Source organism: Aulostomus chinensis, chromosome 2 (genome assembly GCF_037954235.1).
Source record: "Aulostomus chinensis isolate RoL2024-O1b breed Wild chromosome 2, RoL_Achi_v1.0, whole genome shotgun sequence".
Lineage (NCBI taxonomy): Eukaryota > Metazoa > Chordata > Actinopteri > Syngnathiformes > Aulostomidae > Aulostomus > Aulostomus chinensis.
Genome location: NC_141321.1, coordinates 27,256,875 through 27,283,641, shown reverse-complemented (window position 1 = coordinate 27,283,641; position 26,767 = coordinate 27,256,875). Strand labels below are relative to the sequence as shown.

Here is a 26,767-nt window from a genome sequence, read left to right as displayed (position 1 = left end):
TTTGAAAAGGATAGAAAGTACAAACTTATTTAATCCTACCCCTAGTCTATGAGTCCTTGATTGCCTTATAATTTATCTAACATAATATTGAATATCACCTGATATACATACAAACACATATTCATACACCTACATACCCAAAAATCAAATAACTACAGTCCCCCAAACAGGTGCCCGACAAAGCTTGGGACCAAGATATACACCCTCATCTTCCCCTTCACTGACAGCCCCCCCCCCCCCCCCCCCCCAGACCAACACGGACCCAAGGTGCTTTATGAAGCTTTTTTTTTTCACCACATAAGAACTTTTCATAATGACTGGCCCTCTTACTGACTTTGATTGTTTAAAAACTTTAAATATGTATTCTCCTTAATGCCCGAAAATGTATTTAGTCGAGAAATTAATGTTTGGGTGTTTTTTTGTTCCACTGTGTCAAAACATTGGATGGGGTGACATCAAGTCACACACACACTCACACACACTGTGAAAATACACTTGAAAAGAGCTAAGCTGTGAGTGGCCTCCACGGACAGCAATCAGCACCAGTTCTACTGTATAGAGCCCCGTCTCATTTGCAGCAGTATTAGATAAAGCAAGATCTGCTGATCTAAACCTCATGGCACAGATGCCTTACATCTGAAGAACAAAATCACAATCGATCGGTAAGAAACCTACCTAAGAGTGTGCTGTATGCTAAGTGTTGAGGTTGCAATAGTCGCAGTAAATCAAGCATCTGCTGAGAGCTGCCACGCATGATCAAACCACACATAGATCAAAGCTCACCAGAGCAGAAAGGCCCACACTAGGCTGAACGTACAACCAGGACTGTTCACTGCTCAAACACAACATGTTTACGTCTTCCCATGTGGACACGCAAAAGTACAGGAAAGTCAGAGGTGCACCTCGCACAAAAAAAAAATCCTCCACCCAAGCGCAACAAGCATTATATAACCAAAAAGCCCCAAAATCTGTGATAGTAGGATGACGTCAGGCTTAAGAGCTTATTTCAAACCTATTCGACTAATGTGAAATGCTTGACCACTTAAGATTTCAAACAAATGTTACAAGACGATTAAAAAAAAAAGGTCAAAATGTCACAACCCAGATCTTGTAGAACTCCGTGAAATCACCACGGAAATTAACACAACCTTTTAAATCCGTATGACATGGTGGCAGCACGACATCTGTTCAAATGACATGCCAGCATCATTCATGGAACCAGCGACCACCAAAAGCTATGAGTCAGCCCTTTCCAGATGGACTCACTAAACCACTGGTTCAACAACAGAACTCTTCCAGTAATGATTAAGGTTGTGTTGGAATTAAAAAAAACAAAAAACAAAAAAACCTTTTTAAACTATTTTATTAACCTCTTGAAAAAATATTCACTTGTGAAATCAATATTTGATTTTAATTATTAATATACTGTAGTTAAGGTCTTGCTTGGCACAAAGCACTTATTTTATGTTCAAGAAACATTCTTAAATCTACGCTTTTGTTGAATTAGCTTGTTTATTTGATGCTTTCATCTATTTCAATTTGTTTTGCCCTATTTATTCAGTGGTTTTTACATTTGTCTCTTGCCCGGGTGTATTCTCGCTTTTACCTCTGCATGTGTTTTTGCTCTGGAGATGCAATCTGTCCCCAAAAATAAAGCAAAACAGACAGTTTTGCGTTATTTTTAGGGAAGCACTTTGCTTATGTTGTGTTAAATGTGCAACAAAAATACAAACGGCTTAACAAAGAATGATCATTGAAAGATGATGAAAGCAAGTCACAGAGAGAAGATGGTGGAGAGGAAGAGGAAGAGGATGAGTACTGTTTGTGAAGAAATTTGGATGGACGCTCAAATCAAAGCCATGAAATGATTACTCCTGGTTTGCAAGTCTAGGCTGTGCCATCAGACAAAAAAGTCAGTTCATTGGGTCCGGAAAAAAGTGTAGGTATGAAACTGTTTAAAGAATGGGCTTAACGCGCCGGTGCATCCTCCAAATGGACGGCATTCATTTCACTCTTTTATCTAAAGCGCATTACAGTACAGTAGTGATGGCTGAAGCTGCTATGTACAGTGCCAACCAGCACACCCGGGGGGGGGGGGGGGGGGGGGGGGGGGGGTCAAGCAATGTTTTTGTGTGGAAAGATAATGCACATTCAGTAGCATCAAATATCTTGGACACAGCGAAGTAGTTCACATTCACAATATACAGTAATCAACAGTACCAAGTTTACGAGGAGGGTGATTCGGCCACTGAGGTCCATGTAGTATTTCCTGTGAAATCCAGGAAAACATCAATGATAGCTTTATGTTAATTTTTAAGAAAATTAATAAAATACAGTATGAAGTATTTAGAAAATTTCCATTCATGAGATTTAGAAGAGAAACAGGGCTCAACCTCATGTCTCAAAGTAGTTCATGGAATAAGAATGGTTTTAACAAAAATATGAGCTCAAACACAGCATGAAAAGCACAGATATCAGCAGAATCCGCTCCTGAATTCTTTCTTATTTCTCAGAGGCTGTACTATAACCGTCATCACCTTAATGTTTACATCTTGACTGTTTACATCCCCACCTTGATAGTGGTGTCAAAAATATGGAAAATATAGCACTGGTGAGGTCCTTTTTCTACTTTCTTCCCACGCGCATCCAAGTCTAAAGGACAGTTGGAGATTACTTCTGTCATTTGGAGGGTTACTGAGCAAATGTGTGACTAGAATGTTTATCTGAAGAATACTGAACATGCCACCTTGTGCAACTACGTAGGCCTCACATTGTAAATCCTGATCAAAATGAATGGGTCTCGCCTTGGCCCAAGTTCCACCCATTTAAAACACTTTCATCTTATTATTTATTGTCTATCTATAACCTAACTTTGGGGGGATGAGAAGGAGACCAGAAAGTTACAGCGACTCCCTACATAGTGGTGCAAGTGGCAGTTCATTGCCTCCCACAAACCCTAGTAAATCATATGCCACAATTCATTTAAATACTCCCTCACTATATTTGCGCCCCCAAAGTGTTCCTGATATTATTAATGCAATGAGCCCCAAACTACCTGTTTCTATATTTTTCATCTTTCTTTAGAAAATCCCCACAGCAAGGTTTTTTTTTCTTACACAAAAGGGTTTGCGCTTGAGCAAACTCTTCATAAATCTGTCCCTAAGTGGAGTCATTCTTTGTTTGCACTTCAATTAAAAAGGCTCCCTTCTACTTTGTATGTTGAAAATTAAATCATCACACCTACACCGTAGTCTGACAGAAATACCAAATTAATGTCAGATGAAACCTGCTGCCTGCTTCTCCTTGTGTGCTCACGTGGGTTAAATCCAGCCTCGTACATTCATGTAAAACAAATGGTCCTCTGAGCCAGAGGAAATAGAGGCTTTAATGATATGAACATGGATAACCTTGAACAAGTAACTGCTGCTTGAATTGTGTGCCCACGGCAGACTCTTGGCTAAAGTCTGGAGATTTTGCAGCTACAGTCTCACCAATTAGAAGCCAAGCTGAGAATATTGTCAATATAGGAAGCAGCAGGGGCCAGTGAGACATGTGTCCTCCGGCTTATCTCCAAGACTATCACCTCATCAGTGCTTGTAACACACCAACAGCATACTTCTGGCCCAGTTGCACAGAACCAGAGAAGTGACTTGTTCAGCCCTCAACTCCATTTGCTTTGGACCCTGTATACTCACACCTCCTCTTGCCTGATAAGAAGCAGCTTCCTTAAAAGCTATTAAGTTCTTGACCCTCTCCAGTCTGCTTTGTTGGAGGAGACACTAAAGCCAATGGGATTGGAAAAATTCCAGAAACAACAGGGGAAATTGAAGTTGAGAATTCCGACAGGAAACTAGATTAGCAGGCACATGGGACTACAAGTGATTGGAGGCACTTAACAAAAACAAATTTCTTGAACCAGGATGTTCAGACTGACAGGGACAGCAGGAAGAACCTGGAGCAGAGACCAATTCCGATTCTAATTGAAGACGCTTCCCTCTGTCTCCCTTGATTGGTGCTTTGTGTGAAGTAAGTGAATTACCTCTTGATCATCTTCATTTTGCTTCATCTGAAACAGCAGCTGCTTCACCATATGGGCCTGTCTTGGAAGATGAACCAGGCAATAAAGAGTTGAAGTCTGATCAACTGAGAGATAAGAAATCACCTCTATTGCCACTGGAGCCACAGGCACCTGACACCCATCCCATTCCTCTCTTTGCTCATTGACATTCTGTGAGGTAGATAGAAGTGATATCCTCTGACATGGCCAGCTCTGATCTAGTTATGATGTTCATTATGGTGACAGGACGCTGCCCTCCCTCAGTGAATGACTTCAACTCTGACCTGTGTGGGAAGAGGAGATGCCACCACAGCCAAACTCTATCTGATGATGTCTGGTCAAGTGTCTTAAATGTGGACATTAATGGATCCTTGGGTGTTTGACCACCTCGGGCCAAGGGTGGCACGAACCAGAAAGACATGTCCCGAGTGTAGAAGTCAAACACATCTGACTCCTGCCTGCATCTTACCTCTTGAGGGGGGTTGAAGTGTTGAAGTGGACATCATGTTGGATGTGGGACACAGACTGAGATGCCCTAATTGTCTTGAGTTCATTCAAACAACTCAGCCGTTCTCTGCCATAAATACCAAAAGAGAACAAATGCTTTCAGACAGAATCTGCTGATTGCTTCTCTGTCTCAAATCCAGTGGATTCCTGGGAACAAGTAGCATCGCACAGACAGAAGGGAGGTGAAGGAAGCCAACTGGAGACGCAGCAGCAAGTTGTAAACAGCTTTCAGTTTCTCCGTGCCTCCTGTGTTGATATTGAACGATCCCTGGGAATGCTCAAATCACTAAATATGAATGATGTTTCACTTATTTACAGTAGTTCTGCCTCTTCTAACAGCAGGCATCTAGGTGTTGTTTAATATGCTCCAGGCAGTTTAATACACTGAAGTGGAATACAGTCACTGTTGACATGAGTAGTTCCAACTCGGCTTGATATATTATGTAAAGTTTAAAAAGTCTACTTTGTGGCTGGGGGGGGGGGGGGGGGGGGACATATTTTATTCAACAACATTAATTTGATTTACACTACCTCTCATAACTTACTAGATTGACAATGAATTGTTTCATTAAAAGGGACCTCCGGATTGTAACCAAGCACCCCTACTAAAATGTCAATGAGAGAAACCTCCACAGTTAAACTTGCAGTTATAGCTGCATATAATTTGGCCTGTTCTTAAAACCTCCTCCACCATTTCAGCTAACTTAAATGGCATCTTTAAAAAGGTCAAGAAGAGCTAAAAACTTGCCTACGGCAATGACTTTCTGGTAAGTAACCCTTTACCTGAAGCATGCGATAAGTTTCAAAAACACTGATGAAACTACAGTCGATATGAAAAAAGTTTTCACAATCCATGTTGAATTAGTATTTTTCGACCAACTTGCATTTGTAAGTCTAAAAACTTTGGTGGACTTCAAAAGTAAAATGATAAAACAATCTGATTGTGCTGAAAGAGATGCGCTTCACTTCAGTGACGCATTCATACATTTTTGTAGTCATTCAGATATTTACACTGAAGTCTGTCATAATTCACTATAACTTTTAAAATTATTTGTTGTCTTTAAACTTTAAACTTAAAGTATTTACACTGCGAATATTTTAGAGCCCTGAGTTACCCATCTGACACCAAATTACCACTCAATTTCCGATTATTTAAAAAAGAATGCATCAACTACATTATATTACGATATCTGCAACAGTAGCACCACTTTTCCCCACAGCTTCTTTTATTTTTCCAACTACAACTGAATACTTGCTGCAGGCTGATGTCAGCTGGTTTATTCAGTTCAGTTTTGGACAAAAGTAGCATCCCTCTAGGCATGAACCAGGAATAGAGCACAGGGGTAAAATGGGTTATCAACCTATATCTGATCGAACGAAAATCCTTCTTTTGGGTTTCAAACTGAGATTTAAATCGTACGCAAAGACAACTGTGTGTGATGTTATTATGTGAGTGAGACTTTTAGAGGAAACAGACAGGCTTAACAAAATAAAAGGACAATGTGGCAGCTTCACAATCTAGAAAAGTGTTATGGATACGCAGACACACTTGGCCCTCTTCCCTTGTATGGTTCTGGGGCTTAATTGCCATCCCCCCCCCCCCCCCACACCACCACCACCGTCCATGTTCGCATGGCCGCGGGCCTGACTGGTTAGTGCACATTCTGTAACAGAAACTGCACTGAAGTGTAACTGTTTTACAACCCTGCATCATAGCTGTCAATAAGAGCCTACATGGACTCATGTCGCTCAGTGTTCGGTGGGGTCTCCAGTCCTCTGCAGCGTTATCCAGTGTGGCAGATGGTGTTCTCAAATTGGATTCCAAAACTGTAGGTTTGCAACTTGCTTTAAGGCTGATTATTTTGTCGACATCATCATACTATGAGAATTTATCCTTTTCGTTCACTGAACTGCCAGATGTTCAAGTTCCGTGACTGTGCTTGTGCATGTGCTATCACACCATGCTGAAGCCACCTCTTCAAACCGTGCCACAGTCAAGAAAATCTACCATGCATCAGTGATCGCACCACTCACAAGAACTGGACTTTAGGGGGTCAGATTTGCATCACTCCAACACAGCTAGTCCAGTGTAAATAGGCCCTAAATGCCCAACTCAAAAGTTAAAGGCAACAGATTACAAACTACAGTTGTGGGACCTCCATGTTGTGAGAAAAATGTGTTGAGACAAGGTTTTCCATGTTAATGCAACAAGATGAAAACAGCAATATTGAATCAGCCCCATTTGAACTGGGTGGTATCACCTAAAACAAAAGAAGACACTTCACATCCTCTATCTATGCTTTAAATATTCACACTTTCTTCAGAAATGACGCACTAAGCATAAAGAGGGTGTACCTCCTTTGCTCCCCCAGGAGCAAGCAGAAAACTTCACTAGCAGCAGACCTCTATAAATATTCCAAGCAAGGCTGACCTGGTTACAGAATGCCCTTGGGAGTGTGAATTAGCATCTGAATACAGACGCTGCTATAGCCAGTTGAAGACAGGCATGGCAGGAGTGGCGGTCCTGCTGAGGCTCCCATCACAGCTTTCACACAGACCAGCCAGCACGCTTCAGAGCACAAGCATGATGAGCACACATCAGCTACAAGAGATGAAGGCATAAAGCTAATGAGGGGAGTATGGAGTATGCATGTGTGTAATTCCACTTATGGCTATTTCTCTATTACTATTGCTAAGGCATTTGCTTCCAGTGTGACAAAACAACAATTGCAGGAGTGTTTAAGATGCAGAGTGACTTATTTAGGGCCGAATTTCTATACTGTCATGATGAAAGTACATATCTATCTAGTGCACAAACCACTTATCTACAAAACCTCAAAGCCAGTGTAGGTATATTTTTGATATTACAGATGATTGGTGATTTCAAGTTATTATTTTGCTGAACACAAAAATGTGCATGTCACTGCAATCATATATCAGTACTATATTTAGAGTAGCCTCCGTTCATCAACAATAAACTATAGTAATCATACTGTCATATATATGTCATAATTAAGATGACACATCAGTTCCACCCGGAATACACACTTGGCTTTCCTTTTGTTTATGATTCCTCTTTCCTCAGGTTTCCTCTCATCATCTCAGCCCGTTTCATCATGTCGCCAAATGATTTCGCACTGAACCGAAAACTATCACTGACTACCTCCACCATACAGACGAATATATCACTGTTCATAGAGGAGGAGAAGCACAACTGAACACCAAGGAAAACAACCCAAAAACCAATAGCTCTGTTATAAAAAGGCAGAGAACAAAGCTAAAAGCTATTCCACAGAGAGGACAACTGGTCACAAAATTTCATTTGGAGTTATTTGCCGGGAGTCTTCTGCATGCCTCACCTCGCACTAACATGATTCAACATCGAGGAGTGAGTCAATCTGTCAATGAGTCAGTCAGTTAGATCAACACAATCTCACAGAAATACAAGAAATGATCACACACTCTCACCTCCGCATGTGACGGTGGCACAACACGGTAATTATATGACATGACTTTTAGAATGACATGCCAGCACCGCAGGACCACACTCAATACAAAGTCAGTTACACTGGAGGTTCTTTTTGTGATGGACACATAGTTAATGTGTCTTATTAAAGAAGAAAAAATCTTATATCAACAGTTATTCAAGTTTAAAAAAAACAGGCATGCTGGGTTTTTTTATTAATATGGAAACCAAAACATTTAGTACACGTCCATCCTAGAGCCTCACAGTCTGAAGCTTTTATTCTCTGACGTAAAGTACCTCCTTCACCATGAGGGCCCGAGTTGTAAATTCATATGTAGGTCAAAATCTTTTTCATTTGAAGTGAGAGTTAGAATTCCCTGGTCTGTTTCATTCCACTCAGTAGACTTCAGTGAATCAATCTTAACCATTTATACACCACATTTGTTTTTAAATTGCATAAATGCTTAAAAAAGAGCCTTGACCTTTCAACTATAAAGCTGTTTGATTGAGGCCGTCTACTGCAGTAAATAAAAGGAATGTTATAGAAATCATTGGCACAGTTTTCTGCTAAATGCACAGTCAAGTACAAAGAATCTCGAACTTAAACATATATGGTGAAAACATCAGTGGCATACCGAACATTTTGGGTGGTAAGTCAGTATGTATACATACTTCTTGTTCACTTTCTTTAACGTCAGTCTAAAAAACAAGAAAGAACTAATGGGTTCATTTGTTACGATGAATTGATGGTCGCTCCAGAGGTCGGTTCTATTGTAGCTGTGAAGGTCTATTACATTTTGATGATAAATGACAAACCTCCAGAAAACATGTTTGACAACTTCATGCCTTAAGCTACAGTTCAATGCAATAGAAAGTAGTATGATGCCATGGGAATATATATAGCCTAGTGCCTACAACGTCACTGCCTCCACCTTCAGAGACTCCCATCTTCTGTATTTTCAACTTGAAATCAATGACCGGTTCCCCAACACACCTGTCAGGTGATCAGACATTGATATTCCCTAACATTCAATTCAACATTCAATCATCCATTCATCCATCCATTTTCTTCCGCTTATCTTGTTAAGGGTCACGCAGGGGCTGGAGCCTATCCCAGCAGCTTTCGAGCATGAGGCAGGGTACACCCTGGACAGGTCACCAGTTCATCGCAGGGCCAACACATATAGACAGACAACCATTCACGCTCAGCCACTTCAGAGTATCAATCAGCCTAGTCCCAATTTGCGTGTCTTTGGACTGTCAGAGGAAGCCGGAGAACGGAGAGAACCCTCGCAGGTACAGGCACAGGGAGAACATGCAAACCCCACAGAGGGGGGGTCCTGTGCCTTTCTAAGGTTCTTCTACATCCACATACTCCACCATTGCATCATATTCAGCAGTGTCCTCAGTCAGTTGGGTTTCATACTCCTCACTGTAATCCTCATCAAATGGCTCATCCAAACTGCAATCATACTCTAGAACATTTGCCTCTTTACCTGCCTCTTGGTCTCCAGCAGCTTGAACATCTTGGTCCTGTGCCTGACTCGGACCTGAAACCTTCTTGCTGTGAGGCGACAGTGCTAACCACTGCACTACCGAGCCCATTCCTATTAAGGGTCGTGGGGGGGCTGGAGCCTATCCCAGCGGCTACGGGCGAGAGGCGGGGTTCACCCTGGACAGGTCACCAGTCCATCGCAGGGCCAACATACATAGACAAACAACCATTCACACTCACATTCATAGCTACAGTCAATTTAGAGTATCAATCAGCCTCGTCCCCAATTGCATGTCTTTGGACATTGGGAAGAAGCTGGAGTACCAGAGAGAACCCACCCATGCACACTCCACACAGAAAGATCCCGTGCCTGAGCCAGGACTCGAACCAGGAACTTTCTTGCTGTGAGGCGACAGTGCTGACCACTGCACCACCGGGCCACCACATTCAATCATATTAAACCAAAAAAAAAAAGGAAATCAAAGCAAAATCCTGGATTTGTATTCACCACATAAATTCATGTAATTCAAACTTACAAACCCACACCTGGAATGGTTAGTAAGCTTTTTCATGCACCACTAGTTTGATCGATGTTGCGAGGTAACCCATCATGCCTTGTGCAGCAAATATGCAGCTTCCCATAGATAATGAGGGAGCGTACATTTTTTTGCACCAGTCATTGCCCATTAAGCCCTCTGTATTTTACCTCCGTACTGTTTAGAGTTCCTGAATTAGATTGTGTCTCTTGTCTTACCTTGAAAATAGCCAAATAGAAACAAATAAATCCATAATCATAATCCAAATCCATGTTTGCCACTACTGAGTCAATTAAAAGGATATAACTTTAGACTTTTCAGTCTATACACTAAGCTCTATCTTGTACATTTATTTTGCTGTTGTTGTTTTGTTTTCAGAGGAAGTAAACAGCTGCAAAATTCAGATTTTAAGTGGTCTATGCCTTTAATTCTAGTAAAGGACAAACCTAGATAATTATTAGAGAAAAACTAAGCTCTGCCATGTTGATAGAGTCTTTGGTTCAACATTGCGTAGGTTGACAAGGAATTATTCAAGGAATTCCAGAATACTATGTGTGTTTTGTTATGAAAAAAGCTGACCACCACTGTCATCATATAATTCAATGTCTGCATATAAACCACTGCCAATGCACTTAAATCCAACTCTGTGATCACTCCAACAACAGTAGGTTCCAAGGATCATATTTTCCATGATGCAAGCAATGACACACATTCGCATAAGGTGAAAATAACACCAGTCACACACTGTCACAGCTGGCAATTATCATGTAAGCAAGAACACAAGCTGCAAACACTTTACAAATTTCCTTGCTGCTGTGGCCAAGAATGCCCCAACATTTTAGTGTTGACCATGATAACTTTTAAGAGCTGCCATTGTAAATTTGCAGTGCCCTTTCCCTGAGATCCACGTTTACTTGTTGTTTGTGCCTTTCAATTACCTGAAAAATTTATGAGTGCTTACTTGACTATAACATCAAAATGCAAAACTTCTCAAAATTGAGAATGTAAAGCCAAATGAAATCCATGTGACACAATATGGAGTACAAAACAAAATGCGAAGTTTCTCAAAATTTAGAATGTAAAGCTAATTTAATCCAAGTGACACAATATGAAGTTAAAGAGCCATACCTCCTGCCAGGATCTGCTGCTCCAGCTCAGCCATCTGTTTCCGGTAGGCTCTCAAAGCTGCCTCCTTGAATGTGGGTCGCATACGCTTCTTAGGTAGGACCTCTGCAGGCTTCTCCTCAGGAACATTTTTGTTTTCATCTTCCTGTTGCTCAACTTTTTCACACACCTCAACAGCCTCCTCTATTATTTCTTCTATCTCCTCCAGCTCCTCATCTCCTTCTTCCATCTCTTCTGTAACATCATTGTCCTCAGTCTCGTCTGGTTCTTCTACATCCACATACTCCACCATTGCATCATATTCAGCAGTGTCCTCAGTCAGTTGGGTTTCATACTCCTCACTGTAATCCTCATCAAATGGCTCATCCAAACTGCAATCATACTCTAGAACATTTGCCTCTTTACCTGCCTCTTGGTCTCCAGCAGCTTCAACATCTTGTGAGGTCTTAAAATCCTGAGAGACATCATCGTCTTGGGGGGCCTCAATGTCATCAGACACAGCAAAGTCCTGAGAAGCCTCACATTCCTGCACCGGCTCCTCTGTCTCATTTGCATTAGTCCTGTTCTCCAAATTAGCCAGTACCTGTTCCATTACTTCAACATAGTGGGTCTCATTGTCCACAGATTGTTCACCAGCATCTGCCTCAGCACTTTTTTTCTCTTCTTCTGCCTTGTAGAAGACAGGTTCTGTGGAGACATCTGAGTCTGCTGTAGCACTGGAGTTATTTGTAGTTGAGGTGGAGAGAGTGCGGAAACGCCCCATAAATGAGGAGTTTGTAGGCTCCTCTGGAGGGGCAGGAGTCGTCTGAGAACCAGACTTCCAAACAACCTCCAGAGCTGATTTTGCCCTTTGCAGTGTAGAGCCAAAGCCAAAACCAAAGGACTTCTCACTGAGATCTATGCTAAGCCTACTGCTCCAAGACTTTGGCACCTCCTCGACCTTCTCTGTTCGAATCTCACTCTGACTGCGGTACATGGATGTAGATTTGCTCTGGGTCTGGTGAAAGCTATGATTGACATCTAGTTCAGGAAATTTTTCCTTAGGAACTGGTTTAGATGCTTGCTTGGGTGCATCTTTAGAGGCAACTTTAGGGGCATCTTTAGAGGCTACTTTAGGGGCATCTTTAGAGGCTACTTTAGGGGCATCTTTAGAGGCTACTTGAGGGGTATCTTTAGAGGCTACTTGAGGGGTATCTTTAGAGACTACTTTAGGAGTCTCTGCTGGGACTGCCTTAGGGATCTCTTTCGAGACTACTTTTGGAGTTTCTGCTGAGACTACTTTAGGGATGTCTTTTGAGTCTACCTTAGGCGGTTCTGCTGTGACTGCTTTAGGGATCTCTTTAATGGCCACCTTGGGACTCTGTTTGGAGGCTACCACAGGGGCTTCTTTAGGCTGGATACTAGGACCATCTTTAGCGGTTAATTTACCAGTCTCTTTACATGGCGCTTTAGGAATCTCTTTTATGACCTCTTTTGTGGATAGTTTTGCAGTTTCTTTGGTAAACTCTTTAGCAGAAACTTTCAGACCCTCTTTAGATGTGACATGTAGGGGTTCTTTAGCTTTAGGGGATTGTTTAGGTGATTCAATAGGGGACTCTTTTGGAGACTCCTTAGGGGTTGATGCAGGAGTCTCAACTGGGGTGGCTTTTGGGCTCTCTTTAGGTGACTCTTTAGGACTTTCTTTAGGTGTCATTGGCTGGCTCTCTTTTGAGGCCACTTTAGTGACCCTAAGAGAATCACTAGAGGTTACCTTAGATGTCACTTTAGATACTTCTTCAGCTGTGGGCTTTGTGGTATATTTAGGTGTTTGCTTTGGACTGTCTTTAGGGACAGTATGAGAGGATTCTTTAGCTGCTGTTTTATGAACCTCTTTCAGAGACTCTTTTGGAGCTGCTTTTGGAGTCACTTTAGGGGAAGCTTTAGCAGATACTTTAGGACTTTCTTTTGGTAATATTTTGGTGGTTTCCTCTTTTGGAGCTAACTTAGTCTGTTTCTGTGTCGCTTTAGCAGTTGATTTAGTGGCATCCTTTGATAATACTTTGGTGCCTTCTTTTGTGATCCCCTTAGAGCCTTCTTTAGACTGCCGAACAGATGTCTTGACAGACTCTCGTTCTATGATGGGAGGAATGATGTGGGTGGTTATGGGTAGAGAAGCTTCTCTGTCAAGCATCATGAACTCTTCATCTCCTTCAAACTGTAAATCAACCTCTTGGCATTTTGTGATGTTCTCTGGAAAACCTGGGATTGTTGATGGGTCAAAGGGACTGCTAATTTCTATTGAGGCTTCCAAGCCAGAGTCAGCACCTTGCTCAATATGATGCCAGTCTTTCCAGGGTGACAGGTCCCCTTGCAGAGAGAGCTGGGAGCTACTGTAGTGGCTTCTGTCCCTAGACATGCAGACAAGTCCATTGCTCACCCCACTATCAATAGTCTCGGTTGTCTCAACTTCATTGTGTTCAAAGGGTTGATTCTCCTGGCTGAGTGGATGACTGGGACTAGCATACCAGGAGGAAGCCATGTCTTCTTGTTTTCTTTGCCACAGTTCCTGATCTGAGGAGGACAGCAGGGAGCAGCCATTTGCTCGTGTAAAATACTGACTCTCTGAAAAGTCTTCTGAGTATGACTGGCAAAGTTTTGAGCAGTCAGACTCAGAGCGGCTGAGTTTAGGTGTAGAATAGTCACTTTGGGAAAGCCAACCAGGGGTCATGTCAGAGTAGTAAGCCTTTGCGTGCTTGTCAGGGTCATAGTAAGTGTCATCAGCATAATGAACAGTGCCTGAATAGCCTGCTTCCTCCCCTGACCGGCAATGGTCATGGGATCGTTTTTTCTCTGATTTGCTCTTGTGAACAGGCTTTGAAATCACCATTGCATATTTATTTCTGCTTAATTCATCCAGTTCTTTATCACTGTCCATTGAGTCCCAGTCATCGCTTTCAACTACTTTATCTTTTCCTGAGACCTTTATGTCCATACTTTCATATGTTTGGGAGGAAGACATTGATTTGTCTTTTCTCTCCTTTCCATCATGAGTTAAACTATCAGTGGAAACTGTGATACCAGTTCCTTTAAGTTTATAGCATTTTTTCAAGACTAAATCCCTATCTTGGGGTGTTGCAAAAATAACTATAATAGGGCGGGGTTTTGCATTAGAACATTCTCTTTGTTGGCCTAACCTATGAGCAAGCTCAATTTTAATTGTTTTCTGGGCATCAATGAGACCCATTTTGTCTTTAAGTAATTTATATATAAGATGTTCTGTTTTCTCTAACCTTTCTTCAGGAACATTGAGAAACCGCAAGGTTGAATTATTGGCCTGGTGGCTTATTTGTTTTATATAGTCGTGGATATCACGTGTTTCCCTTCTTGACTGGACAAATCCTGAGCGAAGCTGCTCAATCTCACTTTGAACTACTTCAACACTGCTGGAGATCTCATCAATAGAGCTCTTCAGAGCATTTACATGGCCACGCAGTTCAGACAGTTCTGTCTCAATCTGGCTAATACCCTGAAGCTCCTTGAAGATCATCTCCATGACATCCTGTGTCTGACTGATGCAACCTGTAGAGGATGAGCCAGGCTCCAGGGTTGAGCTCTTTTGCTGGCGTCCAGCACGGTCCAAGGACTTGCTCCGGATGCCCAAAGTTTTCCTCCAGTTGCTCACCTCGGAGTCTGAGGAGACACATTCCTGACTCTTCTTCCATTTTCTTAACTTGCGTAGGGCACCCAGCCGAAGAGTGTGCAGACTAGAGCGTTCCACTCGTTCGCCCTCAGAACTGCCATCAGAGGGAGCCAAACTGATGAGGCTTTTCCTGTTTCGTCTTACTGGCATAGTGTGTGATTTATGCTCATCCAGTCTCCGGATAGGCTTTGTCTCATTCAGGGAGTCAGAGTAGCTGCTATCAATTGAAAGAACCTCAGGAAAGATACTTTCATTATTATTCAAAAAAATTGAGGTTTTTGGGAGTCCATTTGCAATAGCCACACGATAACTGAAAGTTGGTGACAGGGATGAGCAGTCGTTCTTTCCGTCGTCTTCTTCGAGTGATATGTTACGTGCTGAAGAGCATTTGGAAATCTTTTTAACCGTGGTCTTCAGTGTGGTAGAGAGTGTTAGATTGTGTGCTTGCAAATCTGTGGTCAATTTTGGCTCTTTATTTTCGCTTCTCTCTTTCTTCTTAATTGGGTTTGCCAATTTCTTTGTAAACATTCCTTTGCAAATCTTTTCAATGTAGGATGATATAGTCTTGATTAGGATAGAAACCATGGATGGCAATCCTGTTGACTGTTCCTTGTCATCTAGTTTTCATCAGTTTTAAGAATGTAACTTTGGTGAGTCAAGTACTAACAGTGTTCTTGTCAGTGGGGGGTTTTAAATCCAGGAAAGGACCATCTCTCTGAAAGAAAAAAGGAAAAAATATTTATTTTAAATTTTGTTAATAGATTCTTCAAATACTGTCATTTTAAAAGTATCACGCAGGGAAGAACAAAAACTATGAGGTGTCAAATTGATTAAGGTAATGGTACATAAGACATAGACTGTTAATGTCTCTTAACTGGTTATTCAGATAATGATAAAAAAGATAGAAAATAAAGATACTTCAAACTAAAGGCAATGTATCATTTTATTAATGAAATATGGGTAAAAAGTGTGACTGTGCTAATGAAAAAGAGAAAAAAAAATTCATTTTTTTAATGGTAGGTGCGCTCTATGCTTCCTCAGTCAGGAAGTACCAACATGAACCATTACCATACCATACTAAATCATGATGATGTCAGTGTTAATAGTATAAACAAATCTAGGATAGTAAATTAGTCCTGATACAGTAGCTGAGCAAATTTCTTTACATTTTTCAACACGTGCATTTTCAGACCCTAAATGAAGACAAAATGTGTTTGTCATCTTTCCCATGTTCCATATATTGATTATAATGTCTTAATTAATACAAAAAATGATGTTAATGAAATATGTTGTCATACATTTAATGTCCCAATTAGTCGTAATTGGAATGGCTCGGCGCTTCAACCATTCCAGCATGATAATGGATGTGCAGCAGACAATATGGCTACAGAGAGGTCATTTTGAGTCATGCTTCACATTGTTACATTTGAACAGTTTGGAGTGGCTGCAAGAGGTGTGTGTTAGCTATTGAGTGAAACTGGCCAAGTGAGTCGAGAGAGCAATGTTTGTTGTCCAGAGGATTTGACAGCTGCTCCACATTAGTTCTGGGATTTAGAGCTTGGTATGTCTACAGTCTCATGACCACAAAGTCATGCTCACTTCAAATGAGCTGTGAAACACACCCTCACGGTTAGTTTTTATTGCTGGGCTCTGAAGAACGACCAGGCATCAGCAAATAGGGCTTAAGGCTAGGTTGCCAACGCCAACATACTGTAACTGTGTGTCTTCCAGCACTGTATGATGAAGTGAATCCAGAGAATTGAGTAGTTGTTAACTTCACTGGATGGTTTGAGGCAGGCCTGGGGAAGAAATGTTTAACAGTATTTTTGCTATTATATGAGAGGTCTAAGAACAATGGTACTGATAGGATGATGTGAGCTACAGTTTATAACTATATGAGGCTGCCATTCTCCTGGAGGTAAATGAAAAACTCTTACTTAACTCCATTACAAAATGGAATGGTTACAGAGACAGATGGAGAGGAATAGCAGTATATTCTATAGTAAGAGTAAAATGGTACATGACTCAGCTTACTTGAAGGCTTGTTAAATGCCAGAAGCAACCTTTTGCAAATGAGGGGCGAAAAAACACAGCGCTATTGCAGTTTCTCCTCAACCAAATTGAGGGTCTAAGGACAGAGTGCAAGGTACTTTGTACAGATTGTGAAGCCCTTCAAGGCAAATCGTAATTTGTGAATTTGAGCTATGTTTATAAATTTGAATTTGATAGTCTGTCTATAAATAAGTGACTTATTGGATAGTGATTAAATCTGAAATTCAAGCCTTTAATTGCATACACAAACTGAGAGGAGCAGCATTTGATAATCAGAAAGCAGCTGAGGGTTAAGAGCCTTACTCAGGTGCACCTATAGGTTAGGGTTTTATCCGCTTACTCCACATGGACGTATTTGTGTTATGATCTTTTTTCCCCCCTATTACTGAGAAGATATCCCATTAAAAATCCATCTTCAAGGATTACACTTTCACTTCAGGTGAACATTTAAAGCTCTTTCAGACCTATAGTCCAACATGTAATATCAGTTATGCTGCCTGAGTAGTTCTCCTCTCAGGACTCTTCAGGCATGTACAGACGGTGCTTGATTGACATCTCCCTCTCTCACTTGCTTTACTGAATCTGGGGGTTGGACGTCTTATAGCATCACTTTGTTGGCATAAAACATGTAAATGATGGTATCAGAGCTTCCAATCTTACACCCAAGCAGATGTCGTATCAGCCAGAGTAATTAAAAACACCTGAGTGGGTGTTAAGTATCTTAACTAAATTTGCTTTGTATTTCCTAAGGGCTATTTACTGTGCCTAAGATCAATGGCCAATAAAACAAAATTAATCCCAAGATTTAGAGGAGAATCTACTGCAAATCTACTACAGCTGCTTTGATTTGCGGGTAGTACTGGATGCCCAACAGTGAAAGGTTAGAGCTATACTGTTTCAGCTAGCGTCCAATCAGTCTCACAGCTACAGATATGAATAACATCACTGTTAAAATCTGGGCCGCTGCAGGACTTCACTTGATTCCTCCTTGAACATCTACCTTGATTTTTTTAAGGTCTGAGACCAAGGAGAAAAATACAGGTAGTAGCTATATTCTGCCTTTGGCCTAGAACAGTCTTTAGGATCCAGTATCGATGCTTTGATCCAGATTACCTACAAAAATACTCATTCATTTCTTTCAAATCACGTTTTCACAAGATTTCATTCAACCTGTCCATTCATTTTTTGAGATGTCTTAAATCTGCCCCCATTCAGATCTGCCCCATCTTTCCACCAAGTTATAAGGAAATCAGTTCAAAAGTTTTTGTGCAATTCTATTAACAGTCAGACAAAAAAGACACGGAAAACATTACCTCCCTGGCAGAGGTAATGAATCAAATGACACTGAGTAATGTCAGTGGTGTCGCTCATCGTGACAATCTTCGAGAGTATCAGGTGTAAACTCAATGTTTGGCTGTTGGGCTGCAACTTGACTATTTTCGTTCACCCCTCATTCATCGTTTTCAGTCATGGCTGGCAGCTCTTTCACAGGAAATCAGCTCAACAATTTAATATACACCAAGCTCAATCTCAGCAGCAAACAGAGACAGCTACAAACAGCTGATGAATACAGTGGGGTGTCACTCAGCTCTGGTGGTTGATGACTGTGACTTCCCCAGATCAAATACGTTTTTCGGACTGATCAGTGCTATCACTGATCGAAAGGATAAGCCTACATTTATCCTATTTTGTTGCTCCCTGCAGAGTGATATATACAAATAGATAGTACAGGATGTCGTCACATCCAATAGAGTTAAAATTATTTTCCTCTATTGATTAAGTCCTTGGCAGAGGGGTGCACACAGACCAGATTGGTGTTCAATGATATTTTAGTCATACACAATTATAACACAACAAAAATGATATGCTGAAAAAAATTTGGAAAAAAGCAATAACATGGATGAACTGAGGAGAAATGGAATGTTGCAGCTCAAGCAGAAAGTGAGGTGATAGTTTTTATGTTGCTCGGAAAAAGGAAAAGCAACATAAAGAGACATCTTACATTATTCATGGTCAGAAATGCACAAATAGAAGAAACCATAACTGGTCTATTGTTTAAGAGGGAATTGTTGAAAGTAGGCTGCAAGGAATTAATCTGATTAGCTAAGAAAAAAAATTACCTATGAATATTAATTTTAATTTTGAAGAACTAAATTGTAAACTGCTTCCTCTGGGTGTTTTGGTTTCACTCAAATTAAGTTACTGTTATAGTTTTTACTGGCAATGCTAAAAACTTCTTCTAGGGTGGCTGTGAATAGTCATCTATCTCTAGGAGTTGGTGCTGTGATTGATTGGCAGTCTGCCCAGGGTAAACCCTGCCTCTCACCCTGTGTTAGCTGGGGACAGCTCCAACCCCCCCAGTCGTCTCAGGGATAAGTGGTACCACTAATGGATGGATGGATGGACAGGTTGAAAACACAATATAACTTATTTCATTAACTCTAGCCATCAATATTCATAAAAAGCTCTTGGACTTAAATTCTTTTGTGAAACTAATGATTTATAATGTTTGTATTCTTGCGTCCGCTTGAATAAATATTGGCTGACAATGAGAATCTATAAGATGTATTTAGTTCAAATCCTGTTTCATATACAGGTTTCTATCAGTTGTTAAAAACAAATTGCTTTAAGAAAGTCAATTCTGCATAATTTCTCACAAACTAACTCACCATACCAATATAACGGATCAGACAAATTATGGTAGTTTATCAAAAAAATGTTTGTTTGGTTTTTGGCTTGCTTTATTTTCCTCTTGTTGAATTAGCCAACCATTATGAAGCATCAACATGCAACACTCATCTCAAATTGTTATACACTTACTTACTCACTTACTTTGTGATGCATATTTTAAATATTGGTAACCAGACAGCGTCTGGGATACGCTGCTGTTTACTGTAGAAATCACTGAAAGAGAGCACTGTGCTGTGGCTGTGTGGCTGCACTCTGTCTGCACAAATCACACTAAACGAGTGTTAAATAAGTGTTGATTAACAATTAGGGAGCAGCTTTTCTCTTTTAAGAGCCAACATCCTGACACGTGCATGTTAAGGTTTGACGAATGAAGCCTTCACCCTCTTCCAGAGCAGGAGCTGATACACAAATGACTTGATAATGCCTATGAGGTAGCGCCTGTATCCTCCCATTACAGCGTAATGGTGCAAGATTTAGCAGAAAAAGGGTGACATAGATCTAGATCAGTGTTTCCCACTCATGTGTATTAGACCACAAAATCCAGAAAAGCCTGGCTCTGAAAGCAGCATATGCATATATCTCTTACTCGGTCATAGTGCATGAAATGATGCTAGATGTGGAGTATTCACATTTCTGCCTTAATCTTCATCCTGTCTGCATTTTGTGGCATGATAAGCAGAATAATAGACTGTACCATTCACTGTAAGTAGAGATAAGTGCAACATACTGGTTTTACAAATAATGATTAATAAGCAATTTACACATTATGTATATAGGTGACTTCCTCAAATGGAATGTCACACGCCCCCTCCACCCACTATAAAAGACCGCCCTGCCTGAAACATGTAGTGCTTACAGTTTGTATTTATTATTGCATTTATTTGCATGTTCCAAATTGTTTTAAATGTTAACACATATACATGTTCCACACATCTAAGAAATACATTTTTGTATTTGTCCATTCAATGCATGAGGATGCAAGAGTGACCGCTCCCAGTAACAGTTCCTCAGTCTGACACCTCTGTGCCTTTGAGCAAGGCACTCTGTGTCCAACTGCTGTATAGAATAATATGCACGTTTCCTATTTATCAGTCGATCACATGCATGTTGCAAACACCCATAAACTAGTGGCCTGCTACTGTGACCAACTCTGGGGATCCCTGTGGTCCTAGTACCCCTCCTATTTATGAGTCAGACTAGAGAGAAACCTCCAGAGAGAGGGGAACACCTCAGCCACACCCACTCCCCAAGCTCTGAGGCATTGCTGTTGCTCAAAGCCCTGCATTACTGTCCAAGGACCCCCACCCCCACCCCACCCCCCCTTAATGCATCTGATTAGCAGAGCACTCTGAACCACTTTGTTTCACAGCCATGCGATCCCTGCCACTCTCCTATTAACACGAGTTTCAGTTGGAGGCATGCTAACCTATTTCCCACAATAGTGCAATCTGCTCTTTTCTCTGGATGAGAACGCAAGTATGCCAATTTAATGTTATTATGCTGCGAGCAATTATACTAGATGCTGTGGGCCTGCACTGTGTGCTGTTCATTCCCATATCCTGGATCAGATTCAGTATATAAACCTTTACAAACAGATAGGTTTCATACAGATGAGGGATGTGTTACGTCATGTCTCCAGAACACATGATTATGGATTATGGTGAAGTGTGGATTATTGCACATGTGGGCGCGTAGCCTATACGTGTCTGTGCTTCTTGTGTGTGCAGCCGTGCATGCACTCACATGTGCGGCATGCATGCCTCCGTGCACGAGTGCTTCTGAACATGGATTTGCTGCTTTGAGAGGAGAGAATAGCAAACCAGTGGGGGTTGAGTATGTGAGGGTGTGTGCATCCTCAGATCATATTGCCCTCACGCCCATCCTTGATTCTGTCTCCTAACCTGTGTATTTCCCAAAAGTCAAATATCTGCCTGCAGCCCTCGGAAAGCAGCCAACATCACAACAGACTGCCCACCCTCGTAAATCAAAATATTACCGTTTCTTTGGCTGGTATGATGAAAAGTGGTCTCATCGCGTTTGTACTATGTGACACTACAGCAAAGCTCACATGCATTCAAGCTGTACCCTAACAGCATGGGGGAAATGTTAGAGGAGGAAAAGCAATGGGTTACTGTTGGAATCTGCAGTGTGTCCATGTGGATGATGTGGATTTTGTATTGAACAACAACAACAACAAAATATCGGCTAAATTAGATCGTGACACTTTACGTTCCTATAGGTCTATTATTTCATCCCCGTCACGCCAACAGATGATGCCATCACACCGCATCATTCAAAACTAACATTTCATCAATCGTCTGACAGGGCCACAGAGGGAAGAGGGGCATCCAGAAGAAAAAGGATGAAGTGAATGAGTCAATATTCCCACGGCATGCAAACACGCATCCAGTGCCCAAACGGTGTAAGCCGCTGCACATACCTGCTTGTGTCAAATCCCCGTGCAGGACGCCAGTAGAGGAGTGCACCGCGAGCCCTGTGGAGCCGATCCCCGGTTTCAGTGAATGGTCGGTGAGAGCAGAACAGCGACGCTGGGGAGGGGAGGGAGAGAGCGGCTTGGTGCGCAGCTGCCTGCTAATACCCGAGCTCACAGCATCGCTCCGAGTCCGTCAGACACCACATCCCTCAGCCCTGCCTCCGCGCAGACACACACCTCATCCATGCCACCTCTGTGCTACCCGTCTCTCTCGGTCACTGTGATCCCTTTCTCGCGTGATGAGGGGACCGAGGATGCTGCCGTATACTGCTGCGAGCTGGGTTGCACAGGTCATACACCCCTGCTTGTAGACAGTGTCAGAGCACAGGGTGTCTAGTCCAAAGCGGGATGCAGACGGGTGGTGGTGCTGATGATGGGGAGGCAGACAGCGATGCTGCTGCTACTCCTGGCTGCCCAGACTGATGATTTTCTCTCTGGCTGGAGAATGTCTGTCCCTCCCTTGTAAAACTCTCTCTCTCTCGCTCTCTCTCTCTCTCTCTCTCTCTCTCTCTCACACACACACACACACACTTACTCTCTCTGAGCCCACAGACAAAGATACCCACACACACAGTCTTCCGCGGGATGCCTTGACTGAGAAGGATGCAGAGGAAGGAAGGTGAATTGAGGATGAAACACTGCGTGCGTGTGCGTGTATTCAATGGGCCAGAACCCATAACTCTAAACAGTACATGCAAAACTACACATTCCGATACAGGCATTAGAGTGATGTAATTGGCCAATAAACCTTGAGCACTGTGGTCACACACTGAAGAACGACGTTAGGTGCCATTGCTTTAATTTTCCGTCAGGGGGTTGTGCATGTTGCATTTGTGCGCGTTTATGGACACACACACACACACACACACACACACACACACACACACACACACACACGCTTTTGCTAAAAGGCAGCGTCCATTCTCAAAAGAAATACCATGGAGCCACACAGAGCTTTACGCTCATACAGCCATACGCTACATCATCAAATTACATCTCTCACAGGAAATTTCGTCATCCATGGTTGCTCATTCGTGATGCAGATTACTCATCGATGTACTCTGGTGTATTAAAACACCATCAGCGTCATGAAATGCACATGATTGAATTTCACAGCTGTGTCAGACACAAAAAAAACCCAACAATTATTTATAATCATAAAAACTACACTAAAGCCCGCGTCAAAATGGCACCACCAGAGGAGGAGGGGAAGGAGGTGGTGGTGGTGGCGGGGGGTGATTTAGCCATCTGTTTTAATTTGTCCTTGAGTGACATTTCGTTAATTGAGGCTTTAATTTCATGTTGACAGAGACAAATGAAGACGGACACGGTGAAATGAAAACAATGCAGGTTGAGTGTCACATGGAGGTCCACATCATTTCGCCCTCTCCTCTTCCCAGCCTTGGCTCGCGGTGGTTAAACATACAAATAAAACCCATCTCCTTCATCCTCTCTATCTCTCGGCTCTCCTCGCTTGAGCGAGAGCCTGCCTCCCTCTGTCAGTCTTGCTCTCCTCTCTCAGCTGGGATGTGTGTCATGCGTTCCTCCAACAGCCACTAATTGTCTGGCCTTCTAGCGAAGTCACATTTCTCCCTCCCATTCCCTCTGTCACATGGAACAGAGGGAGGATGTGTGTACTTTAGTGTGCGCAACCGCGTGCTGCTGGTGGTGGAGGGGGAGGAGGAAACTGCGTGGAGAATGCTGTGTATGGCCCCTGTTCACCCCCTGCTGGTGATTACAGTGACTGCACCCTGGGACCTCAGCTGTTTCACTGCCAATCTGACCCATATGATCCTCCCAATTACCGCAGAGCACTTGTGCTCATCCAAAGATAGAAAAGGGAAATGTTCATTTATTTAAGCGCTTGAAATGGGTCATCTCAAGTTTAATGTGATTTAAGATTGGGTTAAAAGAGCAGATTAGTTGTGTCTGGGAAAGATTATGGCATATTTAAGTTGTGCAGTATAGCTTTCTATCATTTCAGAGTGCTGTCATTCATCCCTATCACTAAAAATGGGGCATTTCTGTAAAAGTAGAAAGGCTTGTAGTTGCCCCCCCCCCCCCAACCAACACCTTTCATATCTCAGTGTCACTCTCCACACTTTCTCTTTGTGCATTGCTATCTGTTATAGCACTCCCTCACTGGCTATCAAGGGACAGATTTTAAAGACCCCCAATGTCCTCTCCACCTCCATTCTTCCCTCTCCTCAAGCCAGAATAACAAAAATCATCATCATCATCTCTTTCAACGACTCTCTTTCAGACTGAGACATCATGTACTTGATTACAATATTACCTCTGACAAGGAGGTCATGGTTTCAATGGTGTTTGTCTTTTTGTTTGTTTGTTCGTCTGCCAGCACTATTACGCCAGATCTATGAGGCTCATTTTAACCAAATCCGGTGGAGGAGCCAAGAGAGACTCCATTTAATTTTGGGCCAGACACATTGATGTACTCCGGTGGCTCCACCAGATCTATCTCAAATTTGGTCAGAAAAAAAAACCCTTAAGAACTCAGTCGTGGGTTACTGTGAGGACTGAGTTTTAGTTTAACATTGTTACTGTGGCAACATGGCCAATCACGGCATTTGACAGTATTTATAGTGTTGTAACTGGACTCTACATGGTCAGATCTTTCCCAAACTTCACATATTTGATGAGAGTCCTGGCCTGAAGATGTCCACAAGCTGAATTTAAAATTTAATGCAACACATAGTGATTAAGCCTGACATGAAAAACATTTGATTTGCATAAACATTACATTATGTTGTAACACAATATCATGAGTGCATGTTCTCGCGTCTCCTAATTGTACATTGGGTTATAGGCAGAGTTTGCCTTTATGTAGTTATCTAAGCTCCTTCTCGTTACTGAAGTTCTTCCATATTCAAGATCTTCCCTGTTAATGTTTTTTTTCATGCTGTTTCTACAGCATCCACAAAATAAATAGTGCATGTGCTCTCATTCTTTTACATTGAATCTATTCAGGAATTTTTCAGCTGGATGTTGTGATGTTGCAAACGTACCTTTATACACCCCAATGACCTGGCAAACAGATTTAATGAGCATTCATGTGCTTCCCGGTACTAACCTCGGGCATGCTTTGAGAAACACGGTATGTTCCACTTTCATTCCCCATATGCACATTACAGAACAGTTCCAAACACATATTCAAATGCATCTGTTATTGTGTTTTACAAATAAAGTTAAGGATGTGTGATGTATTTTTGAAAACGCTGAAAAGAACATGAAGTACAGGAATGATTTCTAGATGAATCACCTGTCCAAAATTCACTCACTGACAGTTTTTTTTTCCCTCCAGGATTAGTTGCATACAACCTAAAACTACAGTTTAGTGTTTCAAAAACTACTAAGCAAAGCCTCAGTATTTAATTATTTATTGAATTATAGTACCGATTTTTTATGTTTTATTTTAGATATGAAACTATCTTTTATTCACAGTTCAACAAAGTTAATTATACTTAGTGTCAGGCCCTGTAATGATCTTCTTTATCACTGGATAAGCTCAATACTGTAAAAATCTACTGTAGAACTCTTAAATATATGGTTTAAATATCTGAGTATTACAGGGTCATACTATATTAAGCTGTCTCAACAAGTAAACATTTCCCACCTATGGTGTACCTCAGGGAACAATCTTTGGTCCACATAATTTTGAACACGAATGCTTATGAATAACAGATGGGCCTTTAGGCTACTACATTTGACAAAACCAGGGTCATGAGGCCATAAATCATGTTTTTTTATGTGACAAAGCATTAGACCTCACAGTCACAAGTTATCCATCACACTCGTATTATATTGTTCATGTGCTACTGCATGTGTATTGTGTATTCAGACTGTTTCACCAATTAGTTGGGCTCTCCTGATATCAGATTTTCCCCCAATTATCCTTGTCAGAAAATTGCATGCTGAGACTACTCGTGTGATACCTTTGAGTAATTTCAACAAAACAATAATTTAACATTCAAAATCATATTTCAGTGTGTTTTATTTCTTTTGGCAAAACAGGATTAAGGTCCGCAAAGCACATAAATGAGTGAATCCCGCCGTCTATGTAGTGAGTGTTCACTAAATTATTACTGACACTGGACTACTTATGAGATATTCAGAGTGAGAAATAAAAAGTTGATAGTTTTGAATATCACAATTATCATGAAACTCCTACTTTATCAAGACTTGTAAAACAGCAAAAACAAAAAGCTTTCCCAATTTCATCAGTAATGATAAACAAATAGTAATTTCAAAGGAAACAATAAAGCTGAAAACTGAGTATTAGTAATTAGCATTATGTTACAGTTATTGTCCCTTATCTTGAGAACAATGTTGGTCAAAATCTTAGACATTCTTAGCATCTTAAAAGCCAATTTTTGATGTTGATTTTGAAATTTCTTTGAATCATCATGTAAAGAAGTTTGTAACTTCCCTTAGTCTTCATGTGTTGTATGGACACAATTGTGACTGTATTAGTAAATCACTCCCTCCCTCGTCGGCCAAGATTCTGTGACTAGTGTCACGCTCCCTATATTTCTTTACTGTACCGAAGGACTGCCTCTTTCCTCCTAATCTGTTGGCTCCACATAGAACACGAAGCCCAAGATCTACACCTCTGGTGATCCTTGTCGATATAAACATTTCTGCTTC

At 41.5% G+C, this 26,767-nt stretch overlaps 1 protein-coding gene across 5 annotated transcripts in view; it reads right to left on the bottom strand.

The window, feature by feature from the left end:
- The window catches only part of unc13c (unc-13 homolog C (C. elegans)), a 114,534-nt gene extending 91,986 nt beyond the window's left edge, over positions 1-22,548 (bottom strand). For all 5 annotated transcript variants that reach the window (XM_086188250.1, XM_086188260.1, XM_086188270.1 and 2 more), the window contains exons 1-2: positions 22,049-22,548; positions 11,190-15,580 (exon numbers count right to left, since the gene is read on the bottom strand). In XM_086188250.1, coding sequence (XP_086044376.1) covers positions 11,190-15,450 — 4,261 coding nt within the window. In that variant the 5' untranslated portion in view covers positions 15,451-15,580; positions 22,049-22,548. The remainder of the gene's footprint in view (positions 1-11,189; positions 15,581-22,048) is intronic.
- Positions 22,549-26,767: the final 4,219 nt, after the last annotated feature.